The sequence below is a fragment of the Nilaparvata lugens genome, chromosome 1 (genome assembly GCF_014356525.2).
Source record: "Nilaparvata lugens isolate BPH chromosome 1, ASM1435652v1, whole genome shotgun sequence".
Taxonomy (NCBI): domain Eukaryota; kingdom Metazoa; phylum Arthropoda; class Insecta; order Hemiptera; family Delphacidae; genus Nilaparvata; species Nilaparvata lugens.
In genome coordinates, this window is record NC_052504.1 from 66,984,324 (window position 1) to 67,005,402 (window position 21,079).

Consider the following 21,079-nt stretch of genomic DNA (forward strand, 5'->3'; position numbering starts at 1 on the left):
AGAAACATTTCCTGCGGTAGAAACCTTATTATAATGATACCTATATCAAATATAGTTGAAATGGATGAGTATGATGAAAAAGTCATCACATATTAGGATATATTTATTACTCTAGGGCCATTTTCACTTCAATTCCTATGAGAAGAATCAAAATGTAGAAGTAAAGTTTATTGAGTGTATGTAGCCCAAATGATATGTGCATTTGTAAGATTTATTTATTATATTTGATATATTTTATCGAGTAAACTGAAATATCTTCCCATGATTGCATGTTTTTTTTATTCACTGCACATTGAATAGGTATGAATTCGAAACTATATGATATTCAAGACAATATATCACATACACATTATTGGCATTCAGCCACTGAGGTTAAAATCGAGATGAATAAGTATCATGATGACATTATCTCTGTAAATTGATTAAATAGGATGGACTACATCCAATTGAGAAACTATAATCAGATAATGATTATTCATTCATTCATTCATTCAATGAATTATCTAATAACCTTGTAATAAACAGGAACTCCACAATAAAACGATCTACAAATAATCGATAAGAACATTTCTTTAAATGTGAACATATCGAATGTTCCATAATAAGTGCTCCCGGGGGGATGAATATTAAAAACAGCAGGAGTTAGCCAGCGTGGGAGGAAATGACAGTTGGGTCCAAGCCGCAGGGTTCAGTGATGGAACAGAATGACAGAAGCATTGGGATGGGGTGATCTGTGATCGAATAGGACAGCTGCATGCTGGCCAGGTTACATATGGAATACAACGTTCCATCGTAATTCATCTCTGCTAATGCATCCATCAAATTGTCAAAAACGCATCTCCACAATTCCATGCCATTTCCCCGCACATGAATTTTCATTATTCACATTCTCTATAACTTATTCACATCGGTATTCGAAAAATATGAAGACCAATTATAATATTATAAATCATCTGACAAATGAGTGTAAATGCATTTATACATAACATTTATTTGTGTTAAATGGAGCTAATGAAACTTAATAGTCAATTGAGAGTTGAGCTTCTCGACTATGGGACGAAACTCGTGGATGAACTCAAATAAGGTTATGAACTATATGTGAAGTTAAATTTATCAGAATGAAGTTTCTTTATGGAAACTTATGGAAACAATGTGGTTTGCAGATTGGTTGATGCTAGATCAAAACCACTTAATAAAGAAGGCCTGCAATAAGTGGCTCTGTCAACTTTGTGAAATATTGTTCTTTGATATGAGTCACTCTATTGAATTAATCTTTCCAGCTGCTTATTTTGTGATAATTGTTCTCATTCAAGCTTGTCAATATACATTCCAAATCTAAAAACCAACTCTGAACGATTTCATTCGAAATAGTATCAGGGCAGAACAATTCAGGCGTTTTATTCAACTTAATGAACTAAGTTATGGATATAGGAATAGAGTACGAAGTACTGAATTTTTAAGAACTATAGTTTGACTGCACTATGAAGAACTCACAATTGAACGGAATATAATTTTATACGAGTAGTTAATGTATATCACACGACTAGTACTAATGTCACCTTTAGTCTAGCTACACACACATCGATCTTTAGACGTACGATTTTCTGCCATCCTTATAAATTATATCAATAGATTCTATTGTAAAGTTTTAATAAGTACGGTAAGAAATTGAACTTCTAAGAATCAATGTGTGTGTGTGTGCTGCGTCAGGCTTTTAGGATAAATAAGAATCAAAGAAACCAGTAGGAAAGGAGTAACTAGGATACCCGCCTCTCATAACATCCCGAACAAGGCCTCATGCCACATCACAAAAGTGTGGAGCTCCTTTCTGGGATACACGGCTAGTTTCTTATTGGTTAGAAAATAATTCTGCTGTTGTCATGGCAACGGTGACTATTGCGAATTCAAACAACGGCGTACTAGTGTCGCCTGGAATTACGTATCTACTCGAGTTGAGAATGACAGACCACCCAAGGCGATTATTTCATAAACTTGAAACGCTCAGCAGGCATCAGCAGCATGAGCACCAGTAGCAGCAACACCATAAGCATAGCAGTCACCAATGTCTGTTACCCTGTCACCGCCTCCGCTGCCTCCACTGCCTCCGCCGTTACCACCGTCTCCGCCGCCTCCACTGCCTCCACGAGCGTCTGGCGTCACATCCCATGTTTTTCTGTCATTCCTCTGAGTACTGCAATAACGCCTGTCGACAAACAACTTCTTCTCGACAGCCAACTTCCCTGCTACAGGATATCTATTTCATTAGTTCCAAATGAGAGTAGTTATCAAATTTCTCTTTCTTCCGCTGCTATGAATGAGGCACGTACGGTGGTGCACGCTTAGCTACTCTTTTGTGCTGTTCATTCATCCTTCTGTCTTATTCATTCTATTCAAGATTCATCTCATTTAAACTTGGCTAGTATTATTATGGAAGCAAATGAGATAATTGTCAATCGATGTTGAAAACTAGACATTATCATTTGCATAGTAGTAGTTATATCACAAATCACAAGATATCTTCGTTCTTCTGATACTATAGAAAATCTGTTTGCTGCAGTTGATGGCATCTACAAGATTGATGTCAGAATAGGATATTTTTATTGTCAACACTATAGCCATCTAGTCTAAAGACTAATGACATAATTTTTTTCATCCTAACATACTACTTGAAATTTAAACAGCGAATATTTCATGAGAAACTCTTACTGATAGTGTATATTTATATAAAATATGTGCACTTATTGACTGCATTATAAAAGCTAGACTCATTCAATCACTGCTCTGATTTTTTACTGGGCAGAGAAGGACAAATGGTTAAGAAAATGATTTGTTAATATGTGTGGAAAAGAATTTCATGAAGTGGTGGAGTTTCCTACGTAGGTTTGAAGAAACTGCAAAACAATAGCTAAACCACACGATGCGTTTTTCATAACAGTCGACACGACACGACAGGACAAGAAGCTCTACGATTTAAAAGAGCTTTCTGTCCTGCAGTTCTGCCATAAAAATGCCTTGTGTAGATTAGCCCCAAGCTGGTTAAAATATGATCTATTTCTGTACTCTCATAATGCATCACATACAAGTTTTTGATATAGATTAAATTTTGCTTACTTCTCTCCTACAATATTGAAAAAAAAACTGTATAGCAAAGGGTACAAAAACAGGAAAGATTGTATTGATACGCTTTCACTAGAATCAACGCTACATAAAGACATGCATATACAACTTTAATTGGATGGATCCTAAAGAGCCGTTGAAATTGAGTAATGAAGTGAGATAGAAAGTGTGTGTTGACTTCTTGAAAAAAAGATGATGCTGAACTGATAGCTGTGCGCTCTTCTTGTAAATTAAGTCAGGATGGAGAGTGGGGATGAAGGCAAGAGTCAGGGATAATGGGATTGCATTGTGGATGAAGTTCATTAATATTTGCACGTCTAATGTGGAAGGGAGTTAGGAACCATGAAAGAGGCATGAGCTGCTTGGAAAGAGTAGAGAGAAAGACAAATGGTCGCAGGATGCTGGTTGGCGCATTGCTGCTGCTGCTGCTGCTGCTGCTTGTGTGCTCTCCGGGTTGTATATATGTAGAACAAGAACGGCGTGAAAGGATACCGGAGGACTGAGCATTTTAGTATCCTCTTTGTTCTTGCCAGTAAATAAATCCACCAGGTAACAGTCGGATAAAGTTTAGATACGAAACGCACGTAAATAGAATGGACAAGAGAGCCCTCCAGGCAGAAAAGAAAAGAGCCAAAGACAGAGGAGGCGCTAGACGTGTTATTAAAAAGAGAAAGAGTGCAAGGCCAAGCGAGAGGAAACGTTGGATGTGAAAAACAGCGAGTCCTAGTTGAGATTGCAGTTGGTCGACGTTTTAAGGGGACAGCTTCTGTGGGAGTGTAATTAAAACATTCCTCTCGCTACAATGAGGAGGCTTCTGCAACTAACTTGCCACTGTTTCCACTGCTACATTTTATACTGTTGTCTCATGCATAGTGCACAAATTAGAGCTATGATCGTTATGCAAAGCTTGGCTAGTGGTATTTTTTCACATCATGATAACACTTGAAAATATGGAGTTTGCATTCAGAGTCAGGATAAACCTAGCAAGGGAAATTTCTCCAAGTTGTAGAATAACTCTTGTAACTGGGAAAATTGCTCTGTTAAAAAATAGAGGAAAACTTGTTACATCATGTGGTTACTTACATCATCCGTTAACATTGTAGCCTAGTCATATAAGAGACTGTGATTTACTATGCATTTATAGTGATCAGCCAACTAACAAAAAAACTGAGGCAATGCAGGATGAACATCTGCCAGGATTAATTCAGCTACAGTTGAAGCGAACACACACTGCAGCAGACAGACGTATGTAGAAAGACGAAGAAAGAAACTGAACGTTTGCATTCAGACGTATACAGAGTTACAGACATAATTATAATGAAGACGGTCGAACGTGTTATGCAAAATTCTAACTTCTGAGATGGGATTTTTCCTCTGCCTGTCTGCGTACGTCCGTTTGTTGATGTGTGCGTTTGCCTATGAGCTAAATTAAGCATATTTCAAAGATTATTCAAAAAGATACGGATGCCTTCCGGTCATGTGTTGATGGAAAAGATATCATTTCATATCCTATTCAGAGAATCGACAGTTATTTATTTGTTGAAACACCGCCGATTCATGAAGTTACATCACACTATTGTATTAACGTTATTCAAATTACATACAATCTTTATTCTCATTGATTGATTTTTCATACTTTATTAAATGCGTTAAAAATAATCAGCAATACTGTCATTCAGTGTAAATAATTATTGTATAAGCAAGTAAATATTGTAACATACTTGAATGAAGAACTCTAATTTAATCTAATCTAATCATACAATATCTACAAAAAAACTGAGAGCTTATATAAGCATAAAATATTATTGAGGAGAGAAAAAATTTATTGAGAAGTACTGATGTAAAAGAAGAGTGAAAAAATTAAAATCAAGTATGAAATTGAATTATTATGGGAGGTGAGTGAGCTCCTATGAAATAATATTCTATTTGATACTTCACAGACAAAGCAACTACTTTATAGTAAATATTCATTGAGTAGAAGAGCTACCGAATACTTGGAATTATTTGGAAATTTATCAATTACTATTTTATTCAGTCGGATTCATGTATGCGAGATCGATGTTGAGGTCATTCAATATCAAGCAGACAAAATTCATGAATGAACTTGAATACAGGGCAGGAGTATTTGTTGACTGGGAAGGCAAATGTAATCAAACTAGCCAAGATTCTTTGTTTCCATGCCAAACTCAGTCAGCTATTTCAAGCGCCCCGGCTGATTCGAATCCAATTTGTTCTACACAGGATAGGACTAGTACGACTGACAGCAGACCACTTTATTCTGAACAGCTTATCGGTTCGGATTCGTCCCATACCACTCCAAGTTTGAATTGTATGAATACCTCTCAATGAAAGATTGATGTTCATCAATATTCTATAATTATTAATAGGCTAATTGATTCATAAAAAAAATTGAGGGAAGCAATTGGTATCGTGGTCCCACTAATAGGCTATGATTGATGAGTTGAGATAAGCTGCATGTGTCTGCTACCCTCGTTGTATGAGTAATCACTCTAGAGCCAAACTCTTCAGAAAACTATGTATTTATTAATTTTCCATTATTTTAATCATTTTCTCTGTTAGCGTGATCATATTGAAACTAGCCACTCTGACTAACCATTAATTTTTCGTTTATACATCATATAACTTAACTATTTTACACACAAGTCTTGAAAGTCAAGATAATCACACTAAATTCTTTCCATTCACTGCACTTTACTTGCTATTATTATTATATACCTACCACTTCTGAGCTGAAAAAACATCATTTACCTTTTGTTTGGGAATCCACCCAAAGCTGAGGCTCACAAGTCTTTCATCATCAAACACCTCATTTCCCACACACAAGCTTAGAATTTAATGCATCATCACAGAAAAACACATAATATTATTATTTTGGCTATTACAATCATAATGAACAGAATACAAATATTTAGTTGTCCATTCAAGTAATACCATCTGGAGTTTCCAATCGTTTCATATTACTTCATACTATTTATGACATTATAGATAATATTGTATAAGAATAACCAATGACTAAAATAAACAATAATAGCAGGTAAACCGTTCTTTGCACTGATAAAATTCACTGTTGTAGAATGCAATCTCCTTATGTCCGGGAAACATTAAAAATAGATAATTATTTATTATTTTGTCAAAATTCCGTCAATAATCTTCATCGGAGTTGAACATTTTCAGTGAAAAAAAATAATAGTTTGCAACTTGAACCTGCTACCTTCCATTCATGAATCATGCGTGCTACCAATTAAACTACTACGGAATTTATGCTAAGATTATAGCTATGGAATCGATTAACCCAGCTCCTGAAATAAGTTCAGTTCAACTGCTTCATCCCAATAGTTTATTACTATTGAACTGAGTTACTGAATCAATTACGGGAAGGAATAATTTCAGGTTGAGAGAATTATTTATTTAAATAGTCAATCGTCCTACACTTACCCTTCTCCTTATAGTTTCATCGGATGAAATCTTTGAAATAGGAACTTCTCATTCTTTTTTCCCATGTTCATGAAAATAGTATATAATGATATGTTCAGTAAACAACATTTGTCAAATTTCTGATAAGTATGGAATGAGATACAAGCTAATGATTGCAGAGAGCTGTTCATCGATAAGAAGAGCCTCTAGCTTGAAAACCAAATTTTCTAATCAATTAAGAATTCACTTTAATGACAGAATGACTTTCCTCCCATACACTAAATAAACACACATTTTAAAATGTCCTACTCCACTCATCTCACAACAAGAATGAAGTTTTCCGCCTCTTCAATCAGCTTAATAGAATGTTAAATCCAAAACAAAGATTTTGTTCTACACATGAAAAGTTGCCAGGTATCTGGTATCTAATGTTACAAAACAAACTTGGCAACACATTTTATGTTGCTTCTCCGAAGGAAAGACCCGAGCAATCGTTCTCAATCCACCCTTGTAAAATTAGGATTTGCAGTGAAGAGAAGAACTCTAGACAACTTCAACTTTCCAAGTTTTATCACTTTTTCTATGTTGCAGTTCTTGTTCTTCTCGGGAAATGAGAATGTTAAATACGAAGCTCTATGAAGTAGAGGAGGAACATGGAAATGAAGTTGTCAGTGATTCAATTTTCTGTATATATTTTAACTGTCTCCCGTTTCAAATTCAAATAACTCAATTGATTTCAACATAGCTTGTTAGATACAGAATAAGCTAATGCTTGATTTACTTAATTCTATTCTCTTGGTACTATCATAGATCTAACCATTCTGTGATTTATGTTTACAATGTTTACTTAGTGTATGGTACCATCTAAAAGTACCAAGAACCTATCCTTGGTTCTATTCTCTATCTCAATCCCAAATTATTTTACTGATTGAATGAATACTCTTAATTATTTAATGTTTAAAAATTATTCGTGAACCTTCATTTTTTCTCAAATTTTAGAGTATTTGGTACCACAACAATCGCCAAAGTGGAAATAGCTTCAGATTTCGTTCAACGTTCTCGATTCCTTGGTGTTTTAACTAAGTTTTGAATAAACTGCAAAATTCACCGATTCTAAGGAGAGGAGGAACTCGAAAATCTGTTGGAATCTAAAAGCAAACGAAAGAACTGAAATTCAGTAGTGATGATACAACTGCACGTTTATATCATGTGAGTGTATTTGAAACATCTAGATCCGGAAGCAATGATTTCCGACACTACAAAACACCAAATACTTGGCTACATAATTCAAAGTCACTCTGGCACTGGCCAACTCTGGCCAAAGCTCTGCAACTGGCGTCTGTGTGACAACAGTTGATATCATGTGAATACAAAAGGAGTGTTTGAATTATGAGCCGAAGCGTGTGAGCTAATTCACAAAATACCTTTCGATTATTCGATTGAATTATGAAACATAATAACAACGTCGATATTTAACGATCTAATTACTGTAGACCAGTTCATGTAAAAGCTATTTATTCATGGCTTAGGAGTCTCTAAAGCTGTGTAGTTTAGTGATCAAAGGGTGGTCAACCATCACACGATGTGGTTTGGTGGATCACATTCGTTGAACGGCATCGCTTTCGGTTCGATTCTCAATTTGGGAATTGGTCACTGTCAATTATTGCGATTCTCGATCAATTGGGGCCATTCATGAGACCAAAAGCGAGAGCGCTGATGCGAGGGAGCACTTTTCCAAAATTTGAATGGAAAGAGAGCGAACCACTACTTCAGTAGTATAAATGGACTAGTTTCCGTAGTAGGCAATAATAGAAATGGGAATTTAAATCACCCATTTCATGAGGAGAAACGGTCAGTGTTGGTGATGAAAGATATAAATTTGTATCAGTGGTTCAGTTCATTAAAAGATTCATGATTGTTATAAATGTTGGAGAGGATACAATAACGTGGGTGAATAATTATTATTCAATAACATTTCCGTATGACATATAGCTAAGACTTATCAATACTGATTTCACCAGTATTCTATACTAGGGAGTGGACTCGCTTCGCTCGCCTTATCCGTTTAGCAGGTCATCGGTTGAATGGGCTTAAATCATCCAGAAATAAGACGAATTTTTCATTTTATCTTGCTTCCTTCCGTCAAACAGTCAATAAAGACTTTTTCAGTCTATTTATCAAAATAAGTAGACTATATATCTATATTTCTCTATATTTCAATTATCATAGATTGGAGCAATGTAGCTTGAGGTTTCAAGTGTGAGTTAGTGAGTGAGGAAGTGAATGATTGAATTTTTGATTAAGTGAGTGAGGGATTTCATATAATATATATTGTAATGGCACATTCCAGATAACTGGTCAAATTAATTAGAGTAAGCTTGAACGATGAGAAGGCATAATAAAATATTAAAAGTGGACGCCTAACTCTGCCAGTTTGGTAGAAGTCTTACATGTCAACTTGGCGATAACTTAAACTGGCATCAACTAATTAATCAATTCGATTCCCTCACCTTATCCTATTCCTGAAAAATTGGCATGCACAGTGCATGGGGGAAAGTGTAACAACAGACTCTGGAGAGAGATTATGAAAACGGGTCGTACCGAGAGTAGCTTCAACGTCGTGTAGTGTCTCGTGCCGTATCGTGTCTGAAATAGAATCGTGTGCCGAAAACTCATCACATGTGTCAAGTACTTGATAAGAGAACGCAACGACTAACGTGCGTGCTGGTTTGTGAGCGACTCAGAGCTTGTACTTTTAGTAATTTGGAATCTATTTTTTCTGTAATTGCCATTCCCTCATATAACCTCATGCCAAGCTTCAAGTCAACATTATTTTTTTCACCGAGCTATCCGGAGCGAACATAAATAATTGAGCCTCTTTGAAATAAAGTAAAAATTATTGTCAAAAATTACTTTTGTCGTCATGAAATTATGAAATTATGATCATCATGTTCATTCATGATTCCAATCATTTAGTAGTGGAACAAAATATAAAGTCAGTGCACATTTACAAGTTAGTAATTTGCACAAGACATATACATTGATTTCTTTCAAATGACAATACAAAAAATCAAAATTATCAAGAGATTCGAATTAGCGAGTGCCAAAGTAGCGAGAGTTGACTGTCTATTCCAGCATACTTTATTAACATCATAGATTAGTGTTATCAATCTTAACAATTTTCACTGATGCTGAGTTAAAATCCAGATTCAATTCTCAAGAGCCTCCTTTTCCTTGTGAATTGAATATCACCATTGATGGAGAGACGTGATACAAACATGGCATTTTCCATAGACGACTCGTCAAGCGAAGCAGCAGGTGATAAGAGAACATGAGATAGCTGGAGGGTGCACAGCTGTCGATTAGGAGATTACTTTCAGAACGATTCTGTTAAGAAAACAAAATAACAAGGAGAAATGACATCATCACGTCTGACAGGGCTTGGAGGAGGTGGGGATGTGGAAGCAGCATGTAAGCGTTTTGAGATATGATAACGACGCTTCGCGCTTGTGAAGATTGAGCCACGCCTTGCCTTGTAACGGCTGTCTCCGTTACGTTACGGTAGCCAGGTGAGGTGGAATATTGTTTTTAATGTCTCAATAGCAGATGCAGTAACGGTGGAATGGGTTAGCGAGTTCACAATGGTGAATCTTGAAAGCGCTCGCAAGAAGAATTTTAGCTAGAACCTGTAACCGTTTTCTTTGGTTTCCGGTGCTTTTTATTTGGAACATTTATTACGGCAATATCCCGCTTTTCTTTTCCTTCTCATTCACGAATGCCTCCCGCTATTCCAAGTATTGGTTATGACCACAAGTGAACGTAGAAATGCTTGCAATAGAAGTGCGTATCCAATTTCTGACGTGATTTGCTCAGCTATTACTATTATCCCTTCACAATCCACACCCACACTCCATGCTGCAGCTGGTGGCCGGAAGCCATCCATGTTCATACACATTCAAATCCTTGTTACCCTTCACATTCACCCTTCATATTGAATTTTGCTGACGAGTGCTACATATCAATTGATTGAATTGATAATTCAATTTAAGTTAGTTTTAATTAGGCGTTAATTTTTCTCATTTCATTTCTATAACTATTGTAATAGATTGTTCTTCAAAACGCATGAGAATTTCAACGATATATACAGTAGGAACAGTAGGAACTAGCAGGTCTCCTCTTCCTCCACATTTTTACTACACAGTGGAACTCAACTGGCCGAATCGTCAATTCCCGAATCCTTTGGAGAAATGTATGAATAGGAAAATATCAACACAAGAATGAACCACATTACTGTAAAAACAAGAATTGCAAGGATGACTTCGTATCATCTAAAATAAAAAAATATAAATTTGACTTTATATCTGCGTGAAAATATACAAACCAAGTGAAATATAAGAGTAATAGAAAAATAACCATACAGTATTATCTGGTAGGAGGAATTATTCACATTTAACAATCATTTCCTAGTGATGGATAAATCTAATTGAATGATCACACTCGAATTTGAGAAAAAGGATTATGAAAATAATTATTTTGTGATACAAATGAATAATATACTAGGATATCGATGTTCGTAAAGTACATCAGATAAGAATTCAGGTATTCTACATTCGTAAGCTATGTATGTAATCACATCATGATCTATGTTGAACATCACATCAGAATGCAATACAATGATGTCTATTTCTGGAGCACATTCAATCCATCACTGTAATGTATTAACTTCACGTTCCAGCTTCTAGCGTGACGTTTTGCAGTTTCTAATTTTGACATTTTCAAAGTTCGATTTGGAGTGGTTGCCACTGGAGATCTATAATTATACTGAGTGGGCGTAGACACTTATGTCTGTCTTCCTCTTTCAATATTCACAATAAATATGAACTTCCAGTTTGTTCATAGTGCATTGTTATTCTGTGAGTTGGTTATGTGTCTGCTACACTGCAAAATACTACAACAATTTCAACCACTTTCATTTAATTAAATTTAACATCAACATCCAATCCAATTGAATTGAGTTTTTTATTTGTTTTTTCAATGATTAGAACTTTTTACTATACCAAAATCAATCGTATAATGTAATACAGAAAAAATTTTCTCCACTCAGGCATAGTGCCTGTGAACGAAAAAGTGTCTGAATAGATTTATCTAAAGTTATATAGAGGAATAGAGGAATTAATTAATATGAAACTGTTGAAGCTCGAGGGACGTTTTCTATCAATTGAATCAATGAACACTCATTCAAAATATACAATATTGAATCCTGTGTACAATCAAATAAGTATGATGTAGATACAACAGGTGAAAATTCACGAACTCATGTGCTTTTATACTATGATATATCAATAAACTAGAATTGAATAGGATTTTGATAATACTTGTTTCAAGGCTGAATATTTTTTGCAGGAAGTTTTTTCTATTATCACACTTGACAAGAAAAAGGAAAATTTAAAAGAAAACTTCCAAATCAATCATTGAATATCAAGCAAAAATAAAAGGAATGACAAAGAATTCACTTGAAATTTCATTTACAAGAGGAATAATGAAAATATTGATGCCAATTCATCCCACCTACATTATTTTATCAATACTTGTAGCTGTGCTATGATTACCAATAACATCATAGAATATGCTATGAATGAGCTAAGCTAAATTAATGAGGGAATACATTCTCAAACAATGATAGGCTACAGTTTATTCTCGTCTATATACTCACTGTCAAAAGATTAGTAGGGCTTGTTGAAAGCTTTTATTGATCTATTCTTGAAAATTCTCGTATATTGCAGATGTTTTATATTTTCTATTCAGAATTTGTATTATTATTCACATGCACAATACTCAAACTTAATATCATACATATTAATATTAATATTATACATATTGATATATCATAAATGATATAAATAATATCATTTACTAACACGTTTCAGGCTAATCCAGAAAACATCAACACTATTTTTTTCTATGAATTTCTGATAAGAAACGAAGTTGAGTCACAAAAGTTTCCACAAAAAGAAGCCACATCATTTTTATGGGCTTTTCAATGTTGATAATTCGTTTGGTTGAACTCCCTGTTGTCCATTATTAATAGTAGCGTGCCCTGTCTGAAAACTTCTTGATCTCGCATAAACCTTGAGAGTAATAATTTTCTTACGCTAGTAAGATTCTTAAAAGGCGCTTCATCGCTAAGAGAAAGTTTAGATTGATTCAAAGAATAATTGGAGTGGCTGACACTTGAAACTTTTTTGGGCCGAGCCCTAACATGACGAGTTTGAAAAGTCGTTTTTCGTGTGTTTTCAACTGCACCGATTAAAACTGCATTCGGTTTGACAATGGCTGGAGCGAGATACTGTTGAAGAGTCTTTGTAAGTCTGGGTGGAGTAAACCTACTAATGGCTGCTGGCAAATCCCTTCACAGGCTTCTTACTTGGAATAAAGAACCCTCAACTTCTGAAAAGCTCGCGACTGAAGAAAAGATACGAACAATGGGCTTTCACACAAAAGAGAATTCAGTAGCATATTAATTGTACAGTTCGTCTCCCACGATAGTTCTTTCTCTCAGAGCACAGCATCCCGATAAATATATCCATGCTATTTGCCAATGATATTCTGGTTGACTGCCAATCCGCACTGACAATGCCAAGCTCAGCGCTTTCCTGACACTATTGAAAAGCCTCTTTTGTACTCTGCTGCTTCTTTCGTCGAATGCTTCTCTACTGTGAATGAAGCCAACATATGCGCACTTACAAATATAACTTATCAATAACCAGTTGCTCGGATCCTGATCTCAACAAAAGAGTAATAGTCCTATTATTCAACGACAGAAAAAGATTTTCCGAAAAATGTACATCTACATTGATATTATATTATTGGTATATCATTATCGCATACTTGTTGATTGAATAATTGTGTGATGATTTTGAAGGTGTCGGGTTTTTGTATTCTCTCCGTTATCTCTGAACATATCGAAAATATGTTTACTGATAGTGATTCCCTTAAAGGATCAATGAGAGAGAAGCTCTTGTGAATAAGAAAATATCGGCAAAAAAAATTAAGAATGTTCTAGAAATGATCAATGAGAGAGAAGCTCTTGTGAATACGGAAATATCGCCAAAAAATTTGAGAATGCTCTAGAGATGATCAATGAATCAATTTCATACTTAGAAGTACCATGGTTTTAACAAGCTTTCACTTTCCAATGCCATTATTACCAAAACTTCTCGATGATCTAGATACATGTTGTTATTGGTAGATTCAAGGCACTTTACTCCTTCATCTATTTATTGCACATGAGTAACATAATATAACAATAATCCAAGAATCTTTGAATTTCCACTGCTATAATGGCATACTGGAAGAATTATTCGGCTTGTGATGGATGCATAAGCAAATCAGATCATAGAATGACAGGTTATTGATTCGCACAGACAGCTATTAGCATGACATATCCGCATGTGAACATCCAATATTAGCTCCGAATGGAACACTTCATCCACACACGTATAGCAGGCTACAAGCCATTGTTCTAGCTCTAGAGAACAGGGGAAGTGAGTCTGCGAGTTATCAGGAGCATCAATGACAGGGTCATTATTCCTTGTGGTAACATTTACATAATAATACCACTCATAATAATACATAATTATTTCTCAAAGATGAACTCGCGTGTAAACAATTATGGCTATATTGGTTATTTGTCGAAGTTAAATGCATTCTTATCAAATTCTAGATAATTATTGTATTATATTTGTGTTTCTGAAATGAGAATTTCAAAATAACCGCCTGTACTTCTGCATGATATCATAGAGAAAAGAATAATAAATGACATTCGTTTGTATCTGACGTTATATAACGTGGTATGCATCATTACTGTGAATCACATTAAAGGCTGTTATGAGGAAAGTGGTTTAATTGGGCTAAACTCCCAAGTATGTATAAAACTTGGCCGAGGATTAGGCCTATCTCTGAGCGCCTCTCTCAACACCGCATTAATTTTCAACAACATCATATTTAGTATCCGAAAAAGGTCTTGTCTGTTCTGTGGGTATCATCATTGAAAAAAATTAAAAACTTCTCAAGAAAGATTCAAAACGCAAACATACAATGACTGCTCACAATCTGTGAGAAGCAAGAAATCTTCAGAAAGTGTAGAGTTATTCACAAAGCATTGACATTTGGAAAAAAGATTGTGAAAATCATATCATTCAAGAGAAAGTATTGTCAAATCATTAATCAGGGAGTCCAGATTTCATCCCCCGAACGAGTTGTTGCAAGAAGTTAACCTAGTTGTTGACTTTTTTGTTTCAGATTCAAGTAGATTTGAGGAGTTTGTTGACACAGAGCTAAATGGAGATCTAAGTGATTTGGACTTGTCTGATGATGATGACTTCGATGCAGACCCTTCCTACAATGCAGCACCAGGTCATGCAGATCTTCCCAACAATGTTGAAAATGTTGATCAACAAGAAGAAAGCTTGTCTGATGAGGATGGAGTGGATGTTGCAGATGGTAATGACACAGCCGCAGAAGGTATGCCTAGAGAAAGAGTATTTTGGAAAAAATCCAATGAATTTTGGCCACTACCCCCTGCTCCTGAGGCTGAAAGTATACCCGAAAATGCGTTGAATCTTCCACCAGAGTCATATGTTTCAAAGTATATACCTGAAGACATTTTTTCTCTTTTGACTGAACACACAAATAGGAGATTTCTACAGGAAAAAGGTACTGAGCTAGGTATTACAGTAGAAACAATGAGAAAGTTTATTGCTGTAACTGTAAAAATGTCCCTTCTTAACTTTCCTAGGATTAGAATGTACTGGGCAGCTGACACTAGAGTTCCCTTTGTGGCTTCTCAGATTAGTCGAGATTTGTATTTCAAGATCCGAGCACATTTAAAACTTGTAAGTGATGCAGAAGTAAGTAATGATGAAAAAGCTGCAAGTAAATTTTGGAAGGTAGGCCCCTTGATGAAGTCTGTCCAAGTTGGATGCCTTTTGAACCCAAGAAAGAGTAAAGTGGCTGTTGACGAACAAATGATCCCATTTTGGGGTCATGCACCTGCAAGGCAAGTCATAAAGACAAAGCCTAATCCATGTGGATTAAAAAACTTTGTTGTAGCTGCTGCTGATGGGCTACCCCTAGACTTTTTTTTCTACCAAGGCAAAGGAGATCCTATTGTTTCAGAAGAAAATCTACAACACCTAGATGTAGGTGGAAAAGCTGTTCTTAAGCTCATTAGAAGTTTCCCAAGTGGTGTATCCATATACCTTGACAGATTTTTCACTTCTCAAGTTCTTTTGGACACTCTTTTCTCAGAGGCTGGAGCAACTGGAACAGGTACCTTGAGCAAAAAAAAAGTGCCTCATGCTTCAAAATTAAAGAAGGACTCTGAACTAAAAAGAGAAGGTCGGGGTTCTGTTGACCAATCAGTTAGATCAGATGGACAGGTGGCCATAGTAAAATGGTATGACAGCAGGCCAGTGCATTTAATTTCTAACAAGGAAGGTGCTTTCCCCTTGGACACCTGCCGAAGATGGTGTAGAACTGAAAAAAAATATATTGAAGTGAGCAGGCCCAATGTTGTCAAGGCTTACAACACAGAAATGGGTGGGATTGATTTGTTGGATAGAATGATTAGTTACTATAGAATTGATTCCAGGACAAAAAAATGGACTGTTCGTGTAATAATGCACTTTTTTGATTTTGCACTGGCAGCAGGGTGGATCGAGTACCGTAGAGATCAACATGCATTAGGAACTCGCAAAAAGGACATTTATGATCTGTTTGAGTTCAGGAAGCAGTATGCACATTTTCTAGTGTACGGGAAACATGAAATGAGTGATGAATCAAGTGACAGTGACTATGAGCCACGCTTCTCAAGTTTGGCCCCTCATAAACGAGCTCGAGTAGCACATCCACCAGATGCCCTACGAAACAAAAATGTACTTCATATGCCAGAATTTTCTCAACCAGCAACAAAGAACCGGTGTAGGATGCCAGGCTGCTCAAACAACAAGGCAAGAATAAGATGTTCAACATGTAAGGTGTTCCTTTGCCTTCAAGAGAAGAGGAATTGCTTCCAGCTGTACCACAACTTGTAAATTTTTATTTTTTTCTACAATAAATGAAAAAAATAATATTAATTTTTATAACTATACAAATATACTTGGAGTTATGCAAATAAACTGTGTTCATAGTAGTTTGTCTTATTACTTTACCATATGAACCGATTTCCAAAGATTCTCATTCTTCAGAAAAATAAGGAAATAGGGAAGGTCAAAGTCCTGATGTCCCTTATGGGGGACATCACAATTAAGGGTTGTAAGAATCAAAAAAAATTTTTTTAATAGTTTTACTGTGTCAATACTATCAAAATACAGTGAAATTACCAAAAATCAAGCCCAAATGCAAAAAAAAATTTTCTCAGGACTGAGGAGGTTATACACCAGGAACGGTTTTAGAGATGAATGTGTGAGTTTCCCAGGAAGAACAATACCTATTCCATTTGCTATTAAGCATGAATACAACAGTGGAAGGAACTCATCACTTTGTAGAGCTTCTGAACATTATGTGGGCGAACTTGTCTTTTGTTCGATACAGGAGAATGATTGGCAATATATGAATTCAACACCATGGATTCCAGACTCAATTTTCAAATGCCTCATATATTCTGTCAAGACTACTGATAATAATTAACTGGGAGAAAGATATTTCAAGTAGCCAATAGTTATTTGTGCAACTAGTGCGCAAAGTGACAGTTTGCTGCACCGAAAGAAACGTTTACACCCGAGCCGTAGGCGAGGGCGGAATGGCTTCTTAAGTGCAGCAGAGGAACTTTGTGCACGTATTTCACATTAAATTTTTCCTAGAGTTAGCATTGAATATGATAAGTGGGTAATTATGGGTAAAATGATGGCTGCAATCCATCAAATGTTTGTGTGTGTGATGCTGTTATTAATAACAACCTTAATTCATTTAAAAATTGATAATCCAATTGAAGTTGAAAACTCTCAGCCAAGATTCTCATTTTTATTCATCGTTCTTAGAATCAGAAAAAATACAGATAGAACAAAAAATTCGCATTCAAAATACACGCCAACAGCTGATTGGGATGGCTGCAAGATGGCTGAACCGACAAGTGCGCGACCTAGTGAGAAGAATCGTACCTAAGTTTGTTTCATCCAGCTAAAGTACTGAAACAGGATTCAGAAATTTAGACTTTTGCTCAAATTACCGAGAAAAATGCTCAAAGTAAACTGAAAAATATTTATAAAAATAACATAGACAACAGAGCATATTTATTGTAGTATTCTTATGTTTTTTTTTTCATTTTTATTTATATGGATATCAAACGGTAATCATCTAACGTCAAAATTCGAATTTTATAATGTATATTTACTACTTTTCTCATTGCTTGCAGTTGAAATAATATTTATGGATAGAAAAGAACTAGTATTCATTATTTAATGATGAGAATTCGTAAATGATGATTATTTAATTATAATTTAGATGAACATTATTTATGTTTTGGATTTCTAGATTGGGATTCTATCATAAATGTAGGGTAGCCATTGAAATGATTATTATCTAAATCTAACCACAGTCATTGTTACCAACTTAATTTCTGTTTTCGTGCACTAATCCTCCAAATAACCCACCAACTATTTTGTGTTGCCATGTTGCAAATCTGGAGTACGCAAAGTAACTTAAGTAGGGTGGGGCAGAGCCGACTGACGAGTTTGAAAGGGTTATAAATAATGAACGGAGAAACTTAGAAAAAAATGGTCTGGTTTATTGAATTCAGCTCGAAAAATAGTTTTCAGTGTTAGTTTTTGAAAATTATATCGGTTAAATGGCGGCCATCAGCACTGGTGGCGACTATACACTGATGTAGCCTATTTTTGAAATTTTCAAACGCATTTTGGCATATTGCCACTGGTAAGGCCTGAATCTCCTCCCTGATTTTATCCTTAAGCTCTTCCAAAGTGTGTGGGCGATGATTAAAAACCTTTTCTTTGAGGTAGCCCCACAGGAAAAAGTCACAGACACTCAAATCGGGTGAGCGTGCCGGCCACTTCACGTCCCCCCTCAGAGAGATAAGTCGCCCTGGGAACATTTCTCTCAACAAATCCATTGAAATGCGCGCTGTGTGTGCTGTAGCCCCATCCTGCTGAAACCATATTTCCCCCAAGTCTTGTTCTTCAACAAGTTCTTCCAATTCGGGTTGCAGAAACGTTTGTAACATTGTGACATAACGCTCGGAGGTGACAGTGACTGTGATGTTGTCATCTTCGAAGAAGTATGGCCCTATCACTCCAAATTGAGAAACGGCACACCAAACTGTCACTTTTGGTGAATTAAGTGGTCTTTCATGAAGTTGTCGAGGGTTATTTGCTGCCCAGTACCGGAAGTTTTGTTTGTTGACAGCTCCACACAGATGAAAATGAGCCTCGTCACTGCAGAAAAGAGTCGCCATTGCCGGGATGCATTGAAGCATTTCCTTGCAACAATTGCAACGGCATTTAATTTTTGCACAATCATGATTTTATATGGATGAGAAAACAAATGTTCATGAAGAATCCTCCTAATTGAACGGCTGGACATCCCCAAAGCTATTGCATGCCTGCGTGCAGAACGCCTCGGTGATTGCTCAACTGCTGCTCTCACAATTTCAATATTTTCGGGAGTTCTCACTGTTCTTGGTGCGCCATGTCTTCTTTCTTGTCGTGTACTACCAGTTTTCTCGAGTTGACGAACCCACGCTCTGATAGAGTTCACAGATGGGATGGGTTTGTGGACAGGAATGTTAAATGTCGTCGAAACGCCCGTTGAACTGCGATAATCAAATGTTGATTTTTGTAAAAAGCGCGAAAAACATAGCCGCGATGCTCTCCCGTCCAATTCATGATGCACACTAAAAACTATTCTCCCGGGACTGTACAATGACGCCCACCGAGCCTGCCTACTCCCACCACAGGCTGAGCAGTTCCCCCTTCAAACTCGTCAGTCGGCTCTGCCCCACCTTGTACTTTGCGCACTAGAGCGGAAAAGTGATTCTTTGCATTCTGTAATCAGTGCAGGAATGGTTACTTTTCAAGGCAACTGTAGGAAAAAATAATTTCTTAATAAAGTTGATTTCATTATACTAGTGACCCCCTGGGTTGAAGAACTCGCTCTGTATTAGTATTGATCTTTGGAATTTGTAATTATAAAGCATTGTTGGAAATTATAGAACAGATTATCTTATTGAGAGATAATTCGGCATCAGATTCACTGGAGATCCTATTCGAATGAAAAAGTTATTTGTATAATCTAGAGTGAAAAGTACAGCTTAAGCCGAGGGCAAAAATTTCCATGAGGGAGGAAAATAATTCTTTACTCGTGATGTACACACAACATTTTTCCTCCACCTACCTTTTTACTTTCCTTGCCCTATTACCATAGGTAAGAAAAGTGTGTGTGTGTGTGTGTGTGTGTTGTGTGTGTGTGTGTGTGTGTTGTGTGTGTGTGTGTGTGTGTGTGTGTGTGTGTGTGTGTGTGTGTGGTGTGTGTGTGTGTTATATTCTTGAGAAAAATGGCGGATAATTACTAAAAAACCATGTTTTTCACGATTTTCTCAAAAATGACGACTGATTTTTTTCAAATTCATACCCTGTATAGTTTTTCATCAGCTCCATCAACTGGCATGAGTCTCCTTTCTGGGAAACTAATGGGGGATCCACCCCATCCTTGAGAAATGGTCTTTGTAACCTCCTTCTCTTGCATGAGCTAGGTAGGTAGAGCAGTTCATAAAATGAGCACATAGACGAGATATTTCATCTGTAGAACAGCTGTTTTGACGACTTTTAAAATAATCATCGAATTTCACAATTTACACGAAGGAAAAAGTACTCTGGAAACAATTATATATACACATATACAGAAGTCTGATTCAAATATGTTGCCGCCAATCGTCATTATGTTACTCCCCTGAATTATCCTCGTTTAAGAATGGGGCTTACAGTTCAATGAGCAAGGAAAGTTGTGCGAGTTTACCACACCAGATTTTTTTTGTATAGAGACTGCAAATCAAATAACTTTAATAATCACGTTATTGATGACAATGTTTTTTCTTAGACCAGTTATAGAATAGACACGGCCCATTGTATATTCATACTGAAAGTCGATGAAGCCAACATCTACTGCCATATCTCCAAATCTTTTGAATAGAGATGCTTCCCATGTTATTTAAATGGAATTACTTTAATGCCCTTGGGAGTTTTTTGTTTTTTCCTCCCGAGAGCGAAAAAGTTACACTTTAGTATTATGTTCCAGGGAGTAAAGTGAGCAATTTAGACAGTAGGTGGAGGAAAAATTACTTTTCTGTCACTTCAAAATTTTTGTCCATCATCTTGGATCCGCCATATGAATCTAGCTTCATTTTGAATCCAATTTCATGTTTTCAAATAGAATATGGTTATGTGATACAAGAACATCTTCTGGTTATTTACCCCAATTTCTGAACATTTTTGTGTGGAATGATTGCAACCTTCAT

The 21,079-nt window shown here is 36.1% G+C and overlaps 2 protein-coding genes across 7 annotated transcripts in view; both read right to left on the minus strand.

Annotated features, from left to right (window-relative positions):
* LOC111045524 (octopamine receptor Oamb-like) overlaps positions 1–21,079 on the minus strand; it is a 236,441-nt gene that overhangs the window by 83,455 nt on the left and 131,907 nt on the right. The window lies entirely within an intron of this gene.
* On the minus strand, positions 18,371–19,021 carry LOC120353366. The gene has a single exon (XM_039436821.1). The coding sequence runs from the start codon at positions 19,019–19,021 to the stop codon at positions 18,371–18,373; it is 651 nt and encodes a 216-aa protein (XP_039292755.1).